This window comes from Sparus aurata, chromosome 12, assembly GCF_900880675.1.
Source record: "Sparus aurata chromosome 12, fSpaAur1.1, whole genome shotgun sequence".
NCBI classification, from domain to species: Eukaryota; Metazoa; Chordata; class Actinopteri; order Spariformes; family Sparidae; genus Sparus; species Sparus aurata.
The window spans coordinates 5231116-5255915 of record NC_044198.1 but is presented as its reverse complement, the minus strand read 5'-3'; the positions used below and the strand labels follow the sequence as shown (position 1 = coordinate 5255915).

The window sequence follows — 24800 nt, the reverse complement described above, 5'->3', positions numbered from 1 at the left end:
CAATTAATTGTCCAGTCGATGTCGGCAGCTGTTATGCACACTGCTTAGACAAATATTAGGACAGCACTAAAATATGCGATGCAAAGATATTCATGTGTTTCATTCAGAAAGAGGTTTTAAAGTGACGTCTGAGAGTCCCAGGCCCAGTCAAACCCCAACCAGTGCAGTATAGGTTTACGTAAAGAAAGAACGAAAGAAAGAAAGAAAGATGAATGAATCAAAATAGAAAAATTAAACCACGTGAAAGAACAAAGCTACAGATTCAAAGCACCAGTGAAAGAGAAAAAAGAAGCTGAGCACGCCAGAAGAAGTGAAATTGCAAATTATAGAAAAATAAACAAATCAGTAAAAAAAAAATAAAGCACAGAAGCCAAAAAAAGAGGAGAAGAAGAAGAAGAAGAAGAAGCAGACGGTCCGGTTGTGCGGCGTGTTTACACTGCGGCCTGTGAATGAATTCAAGATGGCGTCTGGTCTCGCCAGGAGCCACAACTTCAAAGAGTCAGACAGCCAGTGAAGTCACAGCGCTTTAATTGACCACTAATTACACTGAATTAACTCGAGGACTATGTGTGTGTGTATGTGTGTTTTCCGGGATTTTGTCTATATGTATTTAACAGTGGATTGAGAGTGTAACTATACAAACCTGAAAGTCTCAGTGTAACTGTATATACACTGTGTGTGTGTGTGTGTGAGTGTGTGTGTGTGTGTGAGTGTGTGTTCATATATTTTCCCTGAAAAGCATCAGCCGGTCAGAAATGATTCAATGCCTTCTGTACTTTTCACAACTATAAGCTTTTTCCTTGACATCTCCATTCATACTCGTTGCGGTGAGGGGCCGTTTGATTCACAGCACCGAGTCTCCCTGCAGTCACGCTGCCTAACTCTGATGTGCAGCCACCCAGCTAACCCCGCCCCCTCCATCGAATTCAAACACACCCTCACAAAGGACGGATTAGACCCGAACACTGGAGCAGCTCGTGGGGTAGAACGACAACCGACTCACACCACTCTCTCGCCCTCTCTCTCAATAGACTCTCTGACTTTTGTCCTTCGTTTCCTTCTGTCTGTCTCTCTCTCTATGACTTCTGTTTCATTTGTCTCGGTGGGAACAGCTCTATATTTGGGAACTCATTTTGTTCGATTGTCCATTAATTCATTATCATCAGCCACTCTCAGCTCCTGAAACATTTGATTTGCTCGTTAAATAAACAAATGTCAAGTGAAGCATATATTTACATTTGATCTCGCTCTGGAGCCAAACTTAACTTGAATGACTGCAGACCTTGAGTTACCATTTTGTTTGATTCATTGATTCAGTATGACATCTTTAGTCCGACATCATGACCGATGTATCGGCCTGAATATAATGTTATTTGACATCAAAACTGATGGAGTTCTAAGAGTAGAGTTGAGCAAAGTAAATACAAACTATGATTTCAGGTGATATCAGAATCAGAATCGGAATACTTTATTAATCCCGGGGGGAAATTGTTTTTGTTCCAGATACTCTGTGCAAAGTAGAAATAGAAATATAGCATGAATGGAAACAAGAGATAAAGATAAAGATATGAATACAATAGCAAAATAATAAAGTAGACAATCTATATATATATATATATACATATATATATATATATATACATATATATATACACATCTATATATATATATATATATATACACATATATATATATGTATATGGTATGGGATATATACATAGATACACATATATTGCACATATAAACATATATAGCCATTTGAGTCCGATCATCATATATTGACGTGGTGTCAGTGTAAAAGCAGCATCTGCTTTGCCATCGTTATGACTCTTCCCTGATTGAAGCAGCTTGACATCACTTCACAACAGCCTAATAACTGCACACCTCCCACTTGTAGCGTTAATTGACTAACGGTCACAATCCCAGATGAATTGGTCATCGTGGTGGGGTGGATGGATTCAAAGCGAGCGTACAACGCTCTGATTGGTGGACTGTTTCACCAGCACAGTTTAACGACCTTCGGTGGGTACAACACCAGACCAGTTTGAAGCGCTGAGCAGATCAGAGATGTGGATGTTGATCTGGAGGACTGAAACCAGGCCATCAGCAATTATCATTATTGTTGTGAAGAGGACAGAACATTCTGGATTCCCCGAGCGAATCTGACTGAAGTATTTTTAAAAACCAGCATCATGCTATTCTCACCGTGACAGCGTTTGGGATCAATTACTAGCTCAGAAAAAAAACAAAAGCCAGAAGCAACAGAACATATCTTGAAATGACCAGAGTCAACAGAGTGTTGCAGAACTGGTGCAAAGCGCTGGACTGAACTCAAAGGTCCAATTTGATTGTTAAGTCTCAATCCCAACTACTGACACTTTGACCTGGTGGCCAGCTTGACCTACCAACTGAAAGTGTTGTGTTTGATGAGTTGGGAATGAGACAATCAACTATCTTATAAATTGGACCCTTAAAGAGAGAAGATACAACAGAAGAACCATATCAACATTTCAACGGTCTGGGATTTAAATGGAGTTTAAGAACCGGTCGTAAACTGTAAGAGAATCAAGTGCGCACATTTTGAGACTGACCTGCCACATCTACGGTTAGCTAGTGAACCGCTACAACATCACCTACCTGTCTTCACCAGTCAGTCATGTTATAAGAACTACAGCTGAGATGGAGAGAAACACAGTCGGCTATAAATCAATACACTCCTGATCGGATCGATATTGCAGCTCATCTGTTCACTGTTTGTTTTCCGTTTAAAATGTTTCATCCAGATTGATGATCTGTCTGTGTGTGTGAGTGTGTGTGTGTGTGTGTGTGTGTGTGTGTGTTTGTGTGTGTTTATAATATCACAGCCTTTCACATCTCTTTTCCCAGGAAATTGAGTAGGCTCTTCTCATGACACACACACACACACACACACACACACACACACACACACGCACGCACACACACACAGCAGGATGATTTCAGTGATGGGGGAATATGGAGGCTCATAGTGAACATAATGTGGCTTTATAATGTCCCCCCTGACACAGGAAATAGCCAGAGGTCTGGGACTGAGTGTGTATGTGTGTGTGTGTGTGTGTGTGTGTGTGTGTGTGTCAGTGTGTGCAGTTATGGAGCCCTCAGTGCTCTGAAAAGCCGCAGTGCGATTCGTTATTTCCTCCCTCTGATGGGTATTTTTCCCCTAAGACACACACATTGTCCACACACAAAGGTGAAAGGAGAGGTTTACATTTCAAAATCGTTTTCTGACATTATCGCTTTATTATCGATAGTAAAGATAATAACAGTTGTATCTTTCCCTATTGATTTGAACGGCTTTCTTTTTCCAATTCTTCTTTTTTTCTGTGTGTGTACATGTGTTTAGAGTTCCACCTCTATGTGCGTTTGTGTGTCTGCTTGCTTTCCCCATCTGTGCAAGTGAGTAACGAGGCGGTTTGTGCGCGTCTGTCGACACACGTGAGAACCGTCACATGTGCGCGCGCGCGCGTGTGTGTGTGTGTGTGTGATTGCGTGCAGGTTTTCAGGCCGGAGAACAAAAACATTTCTCCACAGGTGACGGCTCTTTACGAGTCTCTTCCACACTCATTTTATTAGCCTCCCATTTTCCTTTCAACCACCAGGACTTTTTTTTTTTTTGGCAAAGTCACCACTCAGACGTTTTTTTTTTTTTTTTTTCCCTCTCTCCCTCTTTTACCAATTTCCTTTGATTTAATTACTGCCACATGCTGCCGACTGCCAGCCGTCGTTAGCGGAGAGAACCGCCTAGACCAACGCAGTCCTGACAGGCCGAATGGGGAGGAAGCGGAAAACGCGCGGAAATAAAAAAAAAAAAAGAAAGAAAGAAAAGAAACTCCCTTCAACACACACATGTGGAGGCCTGGTTATGAACAAACACAGATATAAAAAGAAGGCAGATGCCAAAACAGCTCTGTGTTATACTTTGAAGGAGCCTCACTGTCTTTTGAATTTAAAGTGAATCTTGAAACCAAATGCAGCCACTGCACCCAGCAGCTGCTGGTCAACTAACAGCTCCAACCGATGCTAAAATCACGGCGTTCAACGTTTACATTTATATGTCGACACCTATTCGTGAAATAAGACCCAACGTGTATTCGGATCGTGTGAGAGTTGCAGAAAGGTTGATTATTTCTCTTTTCATGCAGTTACAGATTCTCACTGCTTCCAGTCTTTGTGCGAAGCAAGGCTCAACATGAGCTGGGCATGGAAAACACAGAACAACTGTTCCTTTATGTAATATTTATTTATATTGTAAATACTGGAAATGGTCAGAGTTTTTTTGTCTTATGGACATGGACATTTGAGTGTGAAGAAGACACACACAGTGTCTTACCACTATTGAGAAACACACACACACACACACACACACACACACACTGACAAGGTCTGGTTCCCCACTGAGTGAGTGATGAAAATCAAAAAACCTGATCCCGTCTCATCTCTTTATCTGACATGTTTGTTCCTGTTGGGCCTGAAACAGATGAGGACACCCAGAAAAGGCTGTGTGTGTGTGTGTGTGTGTGTGTGTGTACGTGTGTGTGTACGTGTGTGAGAGAGTCCTATTTAGGACATTCAGCTGTTTCCCGGGGGAGACTTATGTACTTTTTCCTCCTGTCACTTTCCTTGGGAGGCCAGAGGTCAAAGGTCAACCACCTGCAGCTGATAAAGTTTCAGTGTCATGATTAAGGACACTACGGCTGGGAAGATGGATACTGGCTTCATCTGGAATTTGAACACACACCCTGGTGTTTCAAGAAAGGAAGAAAGAAAGAGAGAAAGAAAAGGAGAAAGAAAGAGAGAATCTTCTTTGTTACAGGAGGAAGTTAGACAAGAAAGAAAAAAAAGAAAAAGAAAAGAACACTGCAGAGGTAAAGAGTTGGTGTTGAGCCAGTTGGCTGTCTGACAGCTCATTAAGTGGTTTTATAAATAATCAATTGATGAAGTAATTAACAACAGAGAGAGAACATTTCTATGGGACTTTTCTGTGGAGGACTGTCAGTCAGAGATTCGCATGCGCGCACACACACACACACACACATACACACAGACACGCTATACCATAAGCACAAATGGAGTATGTACAATTACTGTATTTAGGAGATTCAAGTTGTACAAGTTGAAATGAGTTCAAAAGGTGAAGTTGCTGGTTCAATTCCTCGACCATCGGGGAGGATTAGAGAGCAGACAACAAATCTCCCTAATATACATATTAGCAGTTTTAACCCAAATCCAGTTCTTTCTACAAGCATTCAACGCTTTACAAGAAAAAAGTACAAATTAAGAAAAGTCAGAAAAATATTATACAATTTTGTGTTAAAGAAGGTTCCCCCTCGCCTCCTTAATTATCTTGTACCCCTTCAGATTTGTCTTGTACCCCTTCCAGGGTCCCTGACCCTCATGTTGGGAGCTACTGGTTTGAATTTAAATAGGCCTTTATTACATTAGAACAGAGGCAAGGATCCAAACATCCCCTGTTAGTAATCATAACGTGAAGAAAGACCCACCCCAAAAAATTAAAAAAGAGAAAACAGGCAAAAACAGAGAGGCAGATATAGAAAATGGCAAGCATTTTCATTGGTTGTTCGTTGCCAGCATGACAAACACAGTCGTCACACACACACACACACACACACACACACACACACACACACGCACCAGCACGCACACACATACAAACGTGTTCTCTCAGCTGGCATGGTGGCAGTCGTCCCGACAGCCAATCAAAATGCCCGTTGCGGGGCACGCGGCCAATGAGACCTCTGCTCTCTGCGGCAGCCAAGCTGTCAGGGTGAGAACAAGAGCGTAGGAGGCGGCGAATGTGTGTGTGTGATTACACACACCGCACACGTCTCGTAAGTTTGAGTAAGTTCAATGAATATTTATGGTTTTCATTTTCTTTTCAAAGGGAGTAAGAGGGTGATATTATTGAAATAGGATTTCCTGCCACTTACTTTTCTGCTGTTTGGAAATGTTTCTTTTATTCATTCTTATTTATCAAAATGTTGTATGTCTTAATCACATTGACAGGGGGTTCATCTATGAGCTGTGTTACAGGACACCCTCTGTATCTTCTTTGCTAATGTGTTTAATTTTCAAACGTTTTTTTTTCTGCTTGTTCTTTATTAACTTGGAGGTCGTCCACACTAAACGTGTCCTCCCAAATAAAGCTTCATAAATAAATAATCACTGTGTAAATAAATTTAACCGATGACACATACAGTCATGAAGGTCACGTGGGCGTCCCCTTGGATACACGTGGGACGTCCGGCCGGCTGAGCTGCTGTGAACAACAAACTGTTGTCGAATACTGACAGATGTAGAAACACTGAACACAAAAAGGGGGATATAAGTTTATATTTTTGGAAAATCACTATTGAGTCAGGACTGTTTTTGTGATCAGATGTTATTTGAATACACGGGAGTACCTTCTGGATGTGCACGTGTGTGTGTGTGTGTGTGTGTGTGAGAGTGTCTTCCCCGTCTCCATCACCTTCTCTAAGATGGCTGCCGTGGCATTTGAATCAGATTAATGGGTTCCAACTCAGAAAGTTGGAGTGTTACAACACGACCGACGTCACCACAGCGCCGGGTTGCAGGGACCCCGTTGCCGAGGCAACACGCCGGCAGGCACCTAAACCGAGCCAAAAACTAAGATGGCTGCCGTGGCATGTTAATTATTGAAGAGGGTGCAGACGGGGAGCGGGGAGCACGGCTGCCGGTGGGGTGCTGGGTCACAGTTATCCCGTTGCCACGGTGATGCAAGCTGGCGACAGTGCCCTGGTCTCGTTCACCACAGCATTGTAACATGGCAACCGGAGCATCCAGTACGCGCGCCAACCCAAAACAATCTGAACACTAAGATGGCTGCGGCAGGAAGTGAGTGACAAGCAGAAAACTCTGTCCACCTGCTGATTCAGGTCACACAGATCACACAAGGTTACAGTCTATCAGAGCAAACTTAAACAGAGTTTATTTCATTATACTGTTGCTCATCAATAAAATGTCAAATCAAATAATACAGTGATGGAATATTTAATTATACAATCATAATATGGACTGATGGTAACACCCAACCTCTTCAATATTGCCAGATAACTTTTTATATATTCACAGATAGTACAAGACTTTGTTTGTATATCCGCAATGTACTACTAACCCTAACTCTATATTGACATTATTTTTTCACTTAGGAAGATTTTTCAGCATTGGGATGTAGATTTAAAGGATGAGTTCACCAAAAACAAAAATTCAGTCATTATCCACTCACCGCCATGCCAGTGGAAGTTATGTTGTCTACAAAACATTTCTGGAGCTTCACAGCAAAACAGCATTGCAGCATTCTTCTACACAACCTTTGTAGATGGGGATTTGTTTTAAAAGAAAACCCATCATGTAATGGCTCCATTTGTGAACTCATTTCAGACAGGTGTGTGCTTTTAGATTAGCAGCTACAGTGAAAATGCTGGATTTAAAAAAAGGGTGTAAAGAACGTCTTTCCAGATCCATCTGGGACTAAAAATCTTTTGAATCCTGGCAGGTGAACTGCATGGAACCGTTTTATGTTTCATTTTGTTCAGCTACAGCGGGTTTTGGAGAAAGTTGCAACGGTGTGTTTCTGTGAAACTTCACCTGACTTTCTATCACATAATTTTTGGGTGGACTTACCCTTTAACCTAGTTTTAGTTAAATCAATTTAACAAAAAAGTACTTAACTAAGGTAGACTTTAAGTATACACATTGTACTTATTAGTAATGTACTTAAAATGTGCTATTTTCAATGTACTTACAATGTAGAGAACTTAATATGCTTATGGTACAACATTGGTGCTATTAAGATCATTAAAAGTTGCACTTAAGTATATTTAAGTCGTCTTAATGGTGTCTTTAAATAGTACAGTCAAGTCCACTTAGTGTATGTCTTAATCAGCGCTCGTCATATATCATTAGTATATAAGTACATTGTTAGTACATTGAATAGAGTATACTTTTAACTACATCAATCGTGTGCTCAGTAAGTATACTTACATTAAGTGTACTTCAGTGTACTTTTTTGCATGGGGAGCCGTTTTTAGCTTTAATCATTCAAATAAAACTTGTCTATAAAAAAACACCTGCTCTCCTGTGTTTTTTTTTGTTGTTTTTTTTACATACAGCACACAGGAGTAGTTTGAGAGACCGAGAGCACTAAAGCACTAAACACAGTGACATACATTAACACACTTAATCCTTCATCTTCCTCATTTTGGCTCGCAGGGATTTAAACCCTGTGACCTCTTCCTGTTGTGAGAGGCTGTGCAGCCATTAGACCATTCGGCTGCCGCATTACATCACCGGATCTCTTTATACCGTCTTCATACCACATCTGAACAAGGTATTTCAGCTCGGTTTGATGTCGACGGACCACAAACTTTGAATTAACCTGCAGGAGAATGTCATGAGGGCAAGCTGACGAGAAAAAAAGGAAGAGTGTTTCCATTGAAGGGTTGTGTGAATCTAAAAAGAAAGTTGTTTTGAACGCGTTTTTAAAGAGATCAAGGTCAGAAATCTACCTCAGAGTGGTCTGATTGATTTCTTATGATCACCAAATCTAGAACAATAAATTATGAAAAATTAACTGGGACAGCATGTTTTTGCTGAATATCTTTTTGCATGGAATTTCGTTTGTGCACGTCACTCTCCAGCTATAGACTACGAAATATACAAGCATCTCTAAAATGTAAATAAGATGGCTAAAAAGATTAGAACAAAAGCATTAAACAGTAAAATTAATTGAGAGGGAGTTTTAACTGCAAACAGAGGCCTCGGTGTCCCGCAGATGGGACAGTCACATAAGTTGTTTACATCATCTGATCTAAATTTCTGCATCCTTTCCTGCAAAGCTTCATCACCATCCAGCACTTTCAAACACGTCACTTCTGTTTGATCTTAATTCAGACTCACGATGAATAAAATTCAAACTGATGCACAAAACATTTTGTGAGAAAAGAGCAACATTAAATCAGTAAATAGAAGCCAGAGGATGCGGACAGCTCACTGCTCTTATTTCTCTGGAGATATTACGGCCTCAGAGGTCGTTCCAAGAGTCTGACAGCTTAAATCAAGCCCACCTCAACGGGTTCAAACGGAGCGGACGGTTCCTCTGAACATCTGATTCTGATCCCGTTCAGGCTGGTGATACATGAAAACGTTAATAAGAATTAGAGTATCGGCCTCCTGTGTGGACTGACTCACTGCACTTTGGTCATGTTTCCACTGGGCCTGACGTCGGCCTGTCTGCCTCTACAGTCATCAGTCTGTGGCTACAAAGTAACCAGTAAGAAACACTGAGGTGTTGGACTGAGCAGATGATGATGATGATGACCTACTGATGATTTAGTCAGTGAATTACCAACAGCATAGCTAAAATAGAGATCATTATAATTGAAAGGGTCCATCCTCTGAGGAGCAGGATCTGTCATTTTCTACATTTTGAGATAAATTGTTGTGTACCCAAAAGATGAAGGACAGAAGTAATGGTCACTTCAGCCTGATGAAAGCACCAGATAAACAGTCAGGTGGCTTAGAATAATTGGGAATCATCCTTTTGGGAGCAGGAATGTTTGATAAAATTTGAAGAAAAACTGGCCAATAATGTTACAGTAAATTATCTCACTGGGGTAAGTTGTGGAACAGGGTAATGGACATTGTCCTCAGGCTCATTGAGGATTTATGCATTAAGGGATTATGGCTGTAACTGATGTGCACCTCCTCAACAATGTAACTGCTATGGATATGCCACGTCGAGACTAGAAGAACTGAGATTGCTCAAATTGGGCTGTTCGTGTTTTTTCCACCCAGTTTCTGATGGATTTTAACTTGTTGAATCAACCAAAACCAATCCACTGCAAACCTTCTGCTCACCGCAGTGACCTACAATACATTCAGACGCTTTTGCCCAAAGTGGCTTACAATCAGTGCATCAAAAACTCAGGGGAGCAAGAGGAGGCAGTCGACATCATACATTCCTTTCAAACACGCAACTGAAAGCGTGTACAGCTCTTCAGTAGAAGTAGCTCATACAAGAACACCAGCCTTCCAAATGTTGCTCAATATCACAAACTGAATGTCAGCACAGTTACTCTGGTGAATACAGTTAAAGCACAAGATGGACCGATCACATACAAGACGTTGATCGGGCGTTAAGTGAAATGTGACGAACCTACACTGTAGGTGTTCCCGATAACAACCATATACTGTAGGTTTACTGTGCGAGCAGGAAAAACCCATATATATGTCTATTGTCATGCAGTGACCTCGAGTGGCCATAGTAATTATTACGGTAGCAAAGGAGGAAGTCAGGTCAGGTAGTAGAGAGAGTACGAAAGTCCACAAAGGCAGGCCAGTTGGGTGAATGGTTGGGTTCAAGGCTTTCACCTGGAAGACCGATGTTCATGTCCTCTGAGAAACCCAACGTCAGCAAGGACTTATTCTAACCTGTCCCTTGTTGTGTTGTTTTGGGTAAGACATCGACATATTAAGTCGTTTAGGTATGAGGTCTATCCAAATGTCCCACACTCGTTCAATAATAAACCAAAAGTGTGGTGGGAGAGTGGAGAAGATGAAGATGTGCGAGGCTAGCTTACACACTACGGAGTGTGACACGGAGAGCCGAACTTGGCTTCCTCCAGCTGCAGTGAGAAAGTCTTCGATAAGACATTAAACAGAGGGGAGTCAGAGTTCTAATCTCTGAACCTGCAGAAGGCATCTAACCTCATATCCAACCTCACAGAAAGTTTACGTTCTTTGATGACAACCTTTACACAAATAATTCAATTCTCGATTTATGTTAATGGTTCAAAAAGCATGTCCTTCCGTTTGAGTACATATTAAACCATCTCTCCACTGCAATCTACTATTCACGTTTCCCTCAACTTGAAAGTGCTCTTCAGAGCAGAAACGCTGTCAGTAATCAAACAAATTAAGTCTAATATTTCCCCTGTCTCAACCTGAACCTGCGGCCCCTCAGAAAGCACGACAGAAGAAGCCGTTTTCAGCAGCAGCGCGAGACGCAGTCGGTAAGAGCCTCTAATAGCCAACATATGGAAGCTCGCTGGTTGCCAGCAACACAATCAGGACTCCATTATTTGGCCCACACTGGAATAATAAAGGAGCCAGATCAAAGAGCTGATTACTTCAGCACTCCAGAGCTGCACTATTCTTTTCTGTTTGTTCTTTCTTTATGTCTTCCTTTATTTCTCTTTGTTGTCTTTGCCCCATTCTTTCTTTCTTTCTTTCTTTCTTTCTTTCTTTCTTTCTTTCACAACCAGGTATAGCTGCCGTTTTGGAGGCCTGTGTATGGAAGCTGGATAGCATCAATCACAATGGTTATTGATGGATGTGTTTGTGTGTGTGTGTGTGTGTGTGTAAGCAGTGATGCTGTTGGCTGGGGAGGAGCACTAACAGAGGCATAGAACAAATGTAGATGGATGGAGAGTGAAAACAGACGGCATCGTGTTAACCAGATGTTTGATCACATACACAGCTTTTTCTAGATAGATAGATAGATAGATAGATAGATAGATAGATAGATAGATAGATAGATAGATAGATAGATAGATAGATTCATCTTTTTGTTCAGAGAATGCAGAGACAAACATTCAGACAGAGTGACAGCAGGATGTGGAGCCCCAAACTGTTTTTAGAGCTTGTTTATTATGTGTGTGTTTCTGTGTGTGCATCATGTCTTCAGTGCACATATGTGTGTGTGTTTGTGTGTGTATGTCTGACCTATTTGCATGTAGCCTGGCAGTGCCAGCGCGGGACAAAATGGGCATCACACCAACGGTTCTCTCAGCGTGGCACACCGGCATTCACTATGCCCCAGTGTGTGTGTGTGTGTGTGTGTGTGTGTGTTTGTCTGTGTGTTGTGAATGTCCAGTAGATAGCCTATTCTACACAGAAATGTACCCACTTCAACATGAAAACGTTTCATTTGCCCTTCAAAACTACACATATCACGTTGCGCTTTGTTTCATTCACAAGTCAGCACGGAGCGAGGCACTAACACTGCAGGGGCTGGTTGTGCAATTCTCCATAAAAACACGACACAGTGTCCTCAGAAACTCATGTTCATTTTGTAACTACTCTGCAACAGCACAATACAGAGTGAAGGGAAGACTTTCTGCTTCAACATATAACACACTTCCAGTGCATTCTCCAATCGATCAGAGAGGTGTCTGCAGGAATGAGACGCCATTAATACAACATACAATCCAAACATGAAAATGTATTTTGCAGACGTACATGAAGGGATTTACTTCTCCAATGCCTGGGGACCCATACAGGTATTTCAGAACAAACAGCGAGGTAAGATTAAACGGTGTAAAACAAACCTAAACATGCTGATATAGTATATGTAGTTGTACTGTTAGAAATTCTGTTGCGAAAAATTCAGGTCAGTTTGAGTTTCGTTGGTTTCAAAACTTCTGATTGCGCAGCTAAAGAGATGTACTAATTCTGACAAAAAAACTAAAAACTAAAATGGTAAATGGAATGCTCCAAATCAGACCTTCAAAATAAAATACAGTTTGAGACCTAATATATATATTAATATTTAATTCAAGAGATTTCCTTATGAGCCCGAGCGATATATCTGATATTGGCTGATATGTGCCCATAAGAAAACTTTTGTTTTTGTGTCATTTATTTTTTTTAGAGGCCCCCCAAAAAAAGGAATATCGGTCAGTCTCAGCTAAATATGAAAGACATCAACACAGACTGCTCGTTGTGCTGCCTTCAGAGTAAGCTGTGATATTACACCTTCACGATTAGACACAAGAACACAATGTTTTACATTAAGGTCTTCCAAAGATAGTAAAGACAGATGCTGCCTTCTCCCATCTTCATAAATTATTGCATATCTTGCATTTTAGTGTCAGAAACAAAAAAGTGTTTCATAATAAAAAACATACTTCCATGTGCTCTGACCTTTAAAAATATATATCTCTCACAACATTTCCACTTATGAAATCACGACTGCTACACCAGCGATTTTATAGAGACAGTACTCAATGCTGCACCTGAAGGCCCCATATAAGTGTCAGCGGCGTCAAACACCCAAAAACGCTCCTCCAGCGCTCTGACTGGACACTCAATTGTATGATCCTCACATAAACTGTCACCGCCGCTGAAGCTAAAGCGGCGACAGAATACGCGCTAGCTGTCTGAGCTCAAACGCGCCGCTAGCTGCCGCTCAGCTGTACTCCGCTCCATTGTGTTACACAGTTTTGTTGTCTTGTTGTTTAAAGTGTGACAGCTGTCCAGTGTTTATCAGCGAGTCCATGCAGCCTCCCTAACAGCTCACCACAGCATGACTGACCCACTAAAATGCAGAGGCACACACACACACACACACACACACACACACACGCTGAACAAAACCACAACAGCCCCATTTTCCACTTTGATAATGAAGACTGGGTAGGCTGTGTGTGTGTGTGTGTGTGTGTGTGTGTGTGTATTTGCAGGGGTACTATGAACAAGTGTGTCAGCACTGGTTTAGACGGGTGTCTTATACATGCATACACACACACACACACACACACACACACAGAGCACACAGCTTTTCTTTATTCTCTTGCCAAAAATGTTAACTTACTTAAGCTTGCCTTTTGCTGTGAAGCTTGTGCTTAGTACATGTGAGAATGGGCTTTGGCACACACACACACACACACACACACACACACACACACACACACACACACACACACACACACAGAGAACATAGCAAATGAGCCATTAAGAATCAGCACTGTACCTAGCTCACAGGAACAGGAGTGAGCAACAGCAGCCACAAAGCAGAGGAACCAAGTCCTCCTCAAAACAGAAGAATCATGCCGGGCAGACAATCACAGCACAGAGGACCAGAGCTGAAGTGATAATGTAACACAGACAGCGTTTTACAAATGAAAGCTGAGTGAGTACAAGTCAAACCAAAGCTGCAAAATAAATCAAGTGTTACAAACACACAGTCACATCTTCCAATGTAGTCTGGTGGTATGGCAGCAGATACTTCTGTATAGTTTGTCCTGATGCAGCAGGTTGAACACACTGTGGCTCACCTCCCTGATCTCACTGATAACGCTCATCAGATGTGCTGACTAACAGACAGAAACATAAATCAGTCAGTTTTATTGACGATCAATTGAAAAAGACTTGAAAAAGCCAGAGATGAGCCTCATCAGCAAAGGCAGCCGATCAGCAGGTCATAGTCGCTGACACTGAGGTCTCTACAACTCCAACATGGCTGCCAGAGGGCTTGTTGTGCAGCTAAAAGGCCTCTGTACCCTGATGGTCTGTGTGGATCCACCGCCAGCCAACCAGACACACCAAGCGTCGTCTACTGCCGCGGCTGCCCCTCCTCATCTGCCAGCTGACCTTGATGTTCCGAGGTTTGATCGGGCTGGCAGACGCTCAGTCACCGGGAATCAAACCTGCGACTCAGAGACACACAGCTTCTCCTACCACGGACAGGTCAGGGTGGAAATTCCCAGTCATCCAAAGAATGCCGAGCCATTCTGCTCTGCTACAGTCCACCTTCCCTTATGGGACACACATACACACACACACGGATGACTCACTGTTTGACTATGTGTTAGTGTGTGTGTGGACACGCACGCACATCAGTTTGGCAGCTGCGACCTTTATAAAGACAGAGAGAGAAATACTGACCAGAGTGCCTCTTACACAACCTGCATATTATCAATGAATCACGGCGGATCCTGTTTATTTTCGCTGTTTATGACACATTCCAGCTGCATTCAGGCACATCATTACTGATTCAACGTGTCCCGGAGTCTTTATTATAAAAGCTCTCTAGGACCAAATATAAACATATGTAACACGACTTCTGACAGAGTCTGTCCTCTCAAAACTAAGGGGAGCTTCAACGGATGAATCAGAGATCAACCGCACGACAGAACAATTCAGTCAGATTTTGACTAAATACTAAAAGAGGATTAAGAGCGGAGACATCAGAAAACCCAGGACCAGCTTCAAATAACTTGGTATTTATTTAAAGTCCACCTCCAGTCACAAACACCTCTCTCCTCTTGTTCCTCCTTGGACGTTTGAGCTTCACTGTCTTGGAGAGTTTGACACTCGAAAGCTGTTTTTCACGTTCACTGCTGAGAGTGTACGTTTACTCTGTGCTCACAGAAAAATCTGATTTGAGGAGGCGGGCCTATGAACATGATTTGTGACATCACAAGTAGTTCAGAAGCCAATTCCGGTCCAAAATTGAGCGTTCAGTGCACAAGTTTGATCAGGAAACTTAAAGCCTCCAGTGAACACAGTGAGAATGGACGTAGGAGACATTTTGTGTCCACTTTTGAAATGCACTTTCATGTGTTCAGTCTAATTTCAAATGAGGAAAAGGAATCGGTGCCATTTTAAATATAGTAATGTGGTATTAATACTTTTTTCTCAGCAAAAAATGTGTCAGAAACACATTCAAGAACTTTTATGTAGCCATTAAACGTGTTCAGGGGATCTTTAAACATCTGTGACCAGCTGTACACGTATTATTATTTAGTAGAATTTCATTCATCAGATTGTCTTTGATTAATCATCTCTTTTCCTTCTTTCTCTTGTCCTCCGGCTCTTGATCCTTTGTCTTTTTTTTCCCCCAATTAAACCCGCATCCTTTTAAATAAAATTGTATATTTGCTGTGAAAGAAAAAACGAAACCCAGAAGAAGAGTGACGATCTGCTTTGGGACGACACGTGTTTGCGTTAGAAAGATTTAGACATTTCACAACCGAGTATGTGTGTGGAGCTCGTGATCACACATTTGAGTTTTTGATGTCACATCTGTGATTTGTCGCCGACTGAAATGTAAGCCACTCACAGAAATGGTTCAAATGAATACCGAGGTGCTGTTGACGTTGGAAGAGAGAGCTGAGTTTTAGTGTATGACAAGCGCTCGCCCTATAACAGGAGGCAGGGCTTAAGTTTGTACCTCAGGTCAAGAGTTCTGATTTGGCGGCTGAACAATTTCGACCAATTGTGACAGGAAGAAAAAAGAAAATCTGATAAAACTGAAAATTTGGGACGATGTGATTTTTGTGTAAACCTCTGTAATATGTTGTCCACTAAACGCAATAAATTCTACAAAACACCACATGTTTGGGTCTTTTCATCATACAGGCTGCTGTTCTCCCAGCTCACCCTGTCTCTGTCTTACTGCAGGTGGATGTAAAGAGCCATGAAACCACTTCAAAAAAAGAAAAAAAAAAAAGAGATAAAATAAACTCAACGTTGCATTTCACTTTCCCTCTGATAACCACCATTATGCATCGTTTCAAGTTCGCGGCCACATTTAAACACAACACACCGGAGCTGCATTAACCCCGGACCTAAAACCACACGTTCAGAAAAAACGGGAAAGTAAACGTAGACGCGAAGATGACCCTGAATTTAAACAGAGCTCATCAACACACAGACAGCTGCAGCACCTGAACCAGAATCTACAAAAAAAAAAACGCATCGGAAAATATACAAAACCTATGTGCTACGGTGCGAGTGGTATGCGAGGCACATACGTACGGATGAAGCAAAGTCGCGTCTTCATGCGAGATTAAACAGGAAAAAAGGTGTCATTATCAGCGGCGCACCAGCTCTTCATCAGCAGCCACTCTGACATTTATATTTCAAACATGCGACAACAGTGACATCACTAATGACCTGCTAATTGCCCTTCCCTCTACATTAGTAATGAAGAGCAGAAACACACAAGGAGTCGCGAGAGACAGAAGAGAGGGCTCATCGCAATCCACGCCGTAAATACGTACAGTGTGTGGACGTCGGGGTGCTTTTTTTGAGTGAAACGAATGTGTTTGCTCCTCATCAGAAGTGTGGTCGACATGTTTTAAAACACAGGGCTTCGAATATTTTAGAGCAGATTCGGATAAGCAGCAAAGCCTTCCAACATAACATATTTTTGTTTGACGATTAACAAAAGAAAATCTTAACATGATGATTCATTCCATGTTGTGTACACATTACAAAAATAAAAATGGGGCAGCGATGACACACCTCTAACAATAACCAGCATCACGTACAGTCCGTCTGTGATACAAGTAATCGCAGCCTAAAAGGTGGTCAGTGAACACATCGCTACACCATTTGGCTTCATTCCTGTTTCATGATAATACAAATCAGAGTGTAGTGCGTATGGTGCAGCAGTGCAGTGTGTGTGTGTGTGTGTGTGTGTGTGTGTGTGTGTGTGTGTGTGTGTGTCTGCAGTTCTTTGTGTATCGGCGTGTATCAGCGGCATCAGTGTCAGATAATCTGATGCAGAGGGATTAAGTTTAAGCCTGAATGGTGTGTCAGGCTTTAACCGGCTGGACAACACACACACACACACACACACACACACACACACACACACACACAAACAAACACGCACGAACACACACACGCACACACACCTATTTTTAAGCATAAGATCATCATGTACAAAAAAAAAAAGGTTCCACAGAGTGCATGGAAGTATTCAGGAACACACAACAAACACACACTGATTCTCTCGTGCCGAAGAGAGAGAATACACACATGCACACGCGCCCAAACTCAAAACACACACACACACACACACACACGCCCACACACACACACATATTTTTAAGCACAAGACTGTTAATCATCGTATACCAAAAAAGGTTCAGCGTAGTGCATGGAAGTGTTCAGAAACACACAACAGACGCACACTGACTCTCTAGTGCAGAAGAGAGAGACATAAACACACACATACACACACACACACACACACACACACACACACACACACACACAGACGGACAGATTTTTTTCAATGTTTAATGAAATTTTTCCGTCCTTATATAACAAACACACTGTACGCCAACACACACGTTGCAGATGTCAGAAAACTGAAAACACACACATGTGTGAAACACACTCGTCAGAGACAGAGACACGTTTTCAGCATTTACAAAAAACAAAACTGAGGATAAATATGAAGAAGGAGCATTGTGAAACACAAACACACATGTCACACACACACACACACAGACACACACACACACACACTCAACAATGGTTCATGTATGTAACAGTTAAGTTTGTGCTTAATACACACACAAAAAAAGAACATGCGATCAAATTGGCTTTTTTTGAGTTGTTATAACTCAAGCAGATGGGGAGGCCCTAACACACAGCATGCACGCACACACACACACACACACACACACACACACACACACACACACACACGCACACACACACAATGCGTCTATTTATAAAGTTATAATTGCATAACACGCTGCGCTCTAATTCCAGCCTACTGAGCACACAGGATGTCCACACACACCGGCTTCAGAACGGCAGCACACACACATACACGCGCACACTTACACTGGCCTTCACTCTATTTACTACTGACCACGCACGCACGAGAACATGCGATGTACACACCCGTGTTCAATGCCTCCATGTACAGAGAGACAATGTAGAGACACAGATCACACTGCGGAACACACACAGAACACACACATTAACATATTCACCACTGCAGGCAGGAAAAGCTTCACTCTGGAGTTCAAGTGGTTTTAATATTCTAATATTGCTAATTTTCCCTTGAGTCAATTAATGAAATCGTTATTACATAACACTGATATTATTTTGTCATTAAAATCTAATAAAATCTATTTATTGTCAACAGTGGGACACGTTTTATTAAATCTGATCGAAACCTCATCCTCATATCAAACTTTGAGACTGTGTGAGTCGAGGTCAGATTTGAAGATTTTATCCCCAAAAAACCCACTACATTAAAAAATAAAATACAATGAGAAAATAAGATCAATATTATTTTTCAACACAGATATTCTATCAAGACAGTTGGGCCCTGACCTTTGACCTCCACTCCACTGGTTGTGATTTTAAACTGCAGCGTCCTGTGTTCAACAGCCACAGACCTCAAATGTCAATTTAAGAGAAAATAAATGTAAATGTGGAATTAGGAATTAGGAATGTATTTAAATGTACAGTTCTTTACACTGACTAAAAATGAAAAATCATTTTGAATAAACATTATGAAAACTCTCAGTCTACATTCCTGTGACCAGATAGACTAAAAACAAATGTTGTTTTGTATCCAGCTTTAATTGGAGTACATTAACCAAAAAAAAAAACCCCGATGAATTCCATACGAAATTAATTAAAATCGTCTCACAGTCTGAGTGTCGTCTGTCTCAGAAAAGCAGAATAAATTGCAGACCGACACACTCGTCTGTTTAAAGTGTTTAAAGTGTGTGTCTCCTGTAGCTGCACATTGAGAGAGGACTGCAGGATTTTGGCAGGCTGCTTCAGGACTCTCCTAATTAAAACTTACTGAATATTCAAATGCTGTGTTAGCATAACAATAGCCGGCTGGCCGGGCCGGCTTTAAATGAGGCCTTTTGTTTTAGCCGAGCTTTCTGCTGCCTCATTAAGCCGCTGGAGCTTAAGTTAGCGAGCCGACAGCCGCTAACCGAAGCTCGGGCCTCGGCCCTCACCCTCCTCCTCTCTCCCCCGTTCCCTCCCCCACACTCTCCCCAAACCAAAGCCCCAATTCAGCCTCTCCACTGTTTGGTCTCGCCGGGCTACAGCTTGCTGCTGCTGCTGCTGCTGCTGCTGCAGATCTGTCCGAGCCTTTCTGTCTCTTCTCTCCAACTCCGACTACTCTGCCCCAGTTTCCACTCACTCAACTTCTCTGCCCTCATACCTCACCGACCTGCCTGAATCTGCTTTCAGACAACCACGGAATCACACCTTCAACCCAGCTGGGTAAAGCCAGGACACGAGACGACAAACAGCATCACTTTATTACGGCGGTTCTCTTATTTGTGTGTTTTCTCTTTTCTGCCAGCGGTCGGCGGGTGTAAACAAGCTGTGACACAGACAGACAGAGCGAGACAGGGGGGTAAAGTGAAGATGGAAAGGAGCTTGGCACCGGATCAAGACCGTCGGCACAATGTGCCATCCAGCAGCCAGCCGCCAAACAAAGCGGTGCCACACCGAGCCCCGTGGCATCGCCGAACTAAAGAGCTCCGGCTTCGAGCGAAGCTGACGAGATACAAAGAAGGCCCTAAACTACGGGGAGAGAGCGGGTACAAAAAGCATAAGGCTCCGGAGCCCGTGGCCGACAGCGCGGGGCTGAGGCGCTCGGCGGCCGGATGGAGGCCGGAGAGCCGACAGGCTCGGAGAAGACAGAGGACGACTGTTGGTGTGGCAGCGTTCAAACAACAGAGGCTCTGTTTACAGCTGCACAGGTCACAGCAGCTACAAAACCTTCTGAGCACAGATTACTGATCCCTCTGAAACCAGGACATCTGCACCATTTCACTGTTTTCACATAACAGTCTACAAAAACCAATGTGCAAATACACGTATAGAAGGTTTCAAATACATTAAATACAAGAGGATTTAGAAAAAAAAATAAAACCACAAAAATTAAATCAAATGAGGTTCATACACAATATAGAAATAAAGACATGTAAAAACTACAAAAAAATGCAGCATTTAAAACATTTTCCGCAAAAATCTAACCTTATATTTTCTCGAAGAAATAAAGAAAACGATAATTAAATATCTGCTTTCTTTCTTATTACATAAATATTTTCATGTAAGTGAAAACAGTCACAGCTACTGTCTAGTTCCTGACCGATAGATCATCTCAGAAGGCCTGTATGGTGCTAATATAAATGTATTATCATTCATTTAAAATAAAACTATTTCTGATATGGTAAGAGGGCTTTCAAAATTCAAACACGGAAATATTTTTTCAAATCATTATTCCTTCCTTCCTACATTATCAATCCTTCATTTTTTGACTCCGCGCTGGCTGTCGTCTCCTCTTTATCGTCTCCTTCTTTTCCCCTAAACTCGTGTAAAGCGGCAATTAAGAGTCAAAGGTGAGACAAAGGCAGACAGAGGGGCCACAGGCAGTTCACTGACAGGTGGATCCGTAGGAAATCCCAGCCTTCCATCTTCATTTACACCTGCGACTCGCAGACATTCCTGCTTTAACGCGAAAAGAAAACCTGTGAAATTCATTCACCTTCGCCTTGCTTTACACACTGTTTCTTATTTCCAGCCTTCACCTCACCACCCCCCCGCCTCTTTAAATCACTTCACCCTGTTACTGGTGTTTTACAGGTGGGGGTTACTGGGAGACAGACAGACAGACAGACAGACAGATGGACAGACAGGCAGACAGACAGGTTCACTGGAGGTCAGACCGCTTATTTGCTGGATGAGTTTCTCAGATGTATTTTTCTTTTTTCTGTTCAGACAGCGGCTCATGATTTGTGCAACACTGTCGAGCTTCTTGTCAAAAACAGAAGAATGTCAGGCGTTGTGTCTGCAGCTACATACACACACAGATATTTAGATGGACAGCTGGGAAAACCTCCAGCCTCCTCATTTTTGGAATTTGCTCTATTTTTATTATTTAAATGGCACGAAGTCGATTAAAAATAACAGAAATCATTTCAGAATTTGACTGGTATTAATATTAAATACCACTTTCATCAAGGGAAGGCAAATTTAACAGCTCTGCCTTAAATGTAACTTCGACATTATGAGTAAAATTACTGATAACAATTAATAAATAATTTCAGGCCAAATTAGAGCAGAAAAATCAACAATTTAGGAGGTTTAAGGAAAAATTTGAAATATGACAAACAACCAGGACAACGCGTGTGGCATTTCAGCTGAGAGATAAAAAAAAAAAAAAAAAAAAAAATCAACTTAACAGTAAGAGCCTTACTTGTGCATTTACGTCCATTTAAAGAAATTAAAATCAAGCGACAGAAATAAAAGCTGCGAGCGGATTATTCCAAGATGAACCTGGAAGCGTCCGATGCGCAAAAAAATCCGGGAGACAAACAGAGGAAGGGATGGATCCTGGGACGAATTTTTTTTATTTTTTTTTAATCATTGTTCCAATATAGCGGAGGTGTGATGGTACACACACACACACACACACACGCACTGATCACATTTCACGAGTCTGTCCAACCTTTTATCCAAGCGCTACGGCACTCTACAGCGGCTACTGTCACTATCCACACACACACACACACACACACACGCTCATTTATTTCCCCCGATAAACAACAGCACTGCTGTTTTTCCCAAAATAACCCCCGACAGACGGACACAGAGCTCACAGTCCGCTCGCACTTTGCCGCGCGGCGGCGAACCGACGCGCTGTGAAGTTGGTGCGTAAAAGCGACACTCTTCACCTTCACACCTCCTCTCTCTCTCCCTCTCCCTCTCTCCTCTTTTCTTTTCTCTCTCTCTCTCCACTTCCCTCTCTCTCTCCCTCTCGCTCTCTCTCTCTCCAGCCCGCGTCTTCCCCTGACTCCCAAAGCCTCTCGGAGGAAGGAAAAAGAAAAGGAAAGAAGGGATGCTGGAGTGTCTTACCGCTTTGCCGTTGTAGTAGTACATGAGTGAGCTGCCTGTCATCCCGGGGATGGTGTACGCACAATACATCGTTCCTCTCCTCCGCAGAAAGAAGAAAAACTCTTATTTCTCCCTCTTCTCTCGCGGCGTGTCTCTCCCCTTCTCTCTCTGTTTTGGTGTGTGACGCTCCCCCCGCCCCTTCGCCTCTCTTTTCTCCACCTTTTCCTCTTTTTTTCCTCCTCTGCGCGAACTTTTTTCGGGGGGATCTGTTATGATCTCGAACTCTCGGCGCTCCGCTCGCGTGTTCCTGCCTGCGCGTTTTTTTTCCCCGCCGACAATTCCTTCAGTTGCATTTTCCCATATGGCCGAGCCGAGGCACGCGGAATATGCAAAGTAGGCAGAGAGAGAGAGCGAGGAGCGCCCCTCCCCTTCTCTCTCTCCCTCTCTCCCTCCCCCCTCTCTCTCTCTCTCTCTCTCTCCCTCCCTCTCTCCCCTTCTTTCTCTCTCTCTTCCTCTCTCTATCTTTCTCCCTCTCTCTCTCTCACACACACAGAAGCGCGCGAGCGGAGAATGCACGGAAAGAGAGAGGGTTGAAACGCAGCGCACACGCACACACGCACACACACAGGCGAGCGGGGACACGCGCGCGCGGTCGCCGACACTCTTTCAACTTTCCACAGTAAATCTGGAAGTCATCCCTCCTTCCTCCCCCCCCTCCCTCCCTCCCTCCCTCCCTCCTCGCGCGCGGCTGCAGATCGCCGCCTGCCTTTGAACTGAGCCGAATATTCACTTTTTCCACCGCGCGCTCCTCTCAGCACACACTCCTCCTCTCTCCTCCTCTCTCCTCCTCTTTCCTCTCCTCCTCTGCCATCTCATCTCCTCCCCTCCGCCCTTGTCTCCTCACCCTTCCTTGATCCCTTCCTCTGATCTTTCATCCTTCCCTATTTGCTCTCTCATCCTCCTCTCCTCTCCTCTCCTCCCCTCCCTTAAACTCTTGCCTCCTTCTCTCCCCACTTGTTGTCTCCTGTTGTCTCCTTCCTCCCTTTATACCCAGTATCCTGGTTCCTCTTTTTACTTCCCTTTTCATCTACTCCTCCCTGTGTTCCTCAACTCTGTCTTCCTCCCTCGCCCCCTCATTTCTTCCTTTTCTCCCCTGTTTCCTTGTTTCCTAATCTCCTCAGTTGTTCCCTCCTCTCATCTCCTTCCTCCCTTGTTTCCTCCTCTCCTCCGATGTTTTCTCTTCTCCTCTCTTTACCTATCATTGGTTTCCTCCCTTGCACTCTTCTTTCCTCCTCTTCCCGCTCGTTTGCTCCTCTTGTCTCCTTCCTCCCTTCATTCCTCCCCTTTCATTCTGTGTCTTGTGTCTTCTTTCCGATTTCCTTCGTTGTACTCTCCTCTCATCTTCTCCTTCCTTCCTCACCCCCCTCGTTCCCTGTATTTCAATGCCATTTCTTGCTTTTTCTAAATCTGAGGTTCTACAGGGGGCTCCTGCAAACATCTTTTAAGAATCTAAAAAAGTACAATTGAATACATATGTCACAGTGGTATGGATGGATTAACTGCGACTTGTTTACTATCTGCCAACAAACCAGATTAGTCTACTTGGATCATTTCACATAGCACATTTCTTAGACGGAGGACCAGGAGTTTTATTTTTAAAATTAGGAGATGTAACTGTTTGTGTTGTTCTCACGTCTTTCTGCAGCGTAGCTAAACTTAGCTAAAAAATCGAGTTCAGTCTGTTGTTATTTTCCTAGGCATGTTACATTTTCCCAGAACAAGTGTTGGTTGGTTATCTTGAGTTTTGCCTTTTTTAACCAGTCAATGTTCACACTCACACTGGCCAATAGGAGGTGCTATACATTGACTGAATGATTGTTTATCCTGGCACACAGTGTCACTTAAATGCAAAGCAATTGGCTGTGATTGTTTAATGTAATTTTTTATCTAAACATTGTGATAAAACAATAATTTTGTTTTTATTTCCACCATGATTGCAAAGTTTCTCTGGTCAGATGGTGCCTTGAAAATGACTGTTAAGGTATACTTTAAAATACCTCAGAGCCTCCACTGTAAGTCTGATTGACATGCAGGTTTGTTTGCAGACCCAGAAACACCGACTCCCAAGGTTTACCACAACAACAAGCAGAGCTGCCATCAAGTACTGGGATATTTAAAGAAGCTTTAACATTTTTGGATGAGTGTACAGCAACAAGGTACACCAAAGTTGGCCATGTTTGCACTCTATCGACAGCCTAAAATCAAATGTGAACAGTAAAATGATGACCCAAGCTGTCCATTGTGAAAATTCATCACAG

The 24800-nt window shown here is 42.7% G+C and overlaps 1 protein-coding gene across 7 annotated transcripts in view; it reads right to left on the bottom strand.

Annotated features, from left to right (window-relative positions):
- tcf4 (transcription factor 4) overlaps positions 1 to 24800 on the bottom strand; it is a 262295-nt gene that overhangs the window by 54662 nt on the left and 182833 nt on the right. The window contains exon 1 of one of the 7 annotated variants that reach the window (XM_030436623.1): positions 22504 to 22927. The exons of 5 other annotated variants lie outside the window; for them this stretch is intronic. In XM_030436623.1, coding sequence (XP_030292483.1) covers positions 22504 to 22572 — 69 coding nt within the window. In that variant the 5' untranslated portion in view covers positions 22573 to 22927. Of the gene's footprint in view, positions 1 to 22503; positions 22928 to 24800 lie in introns of those variants that run through there. One more of the 7 variants, XM_030436620.1, reaches the window with a different exon arrangement.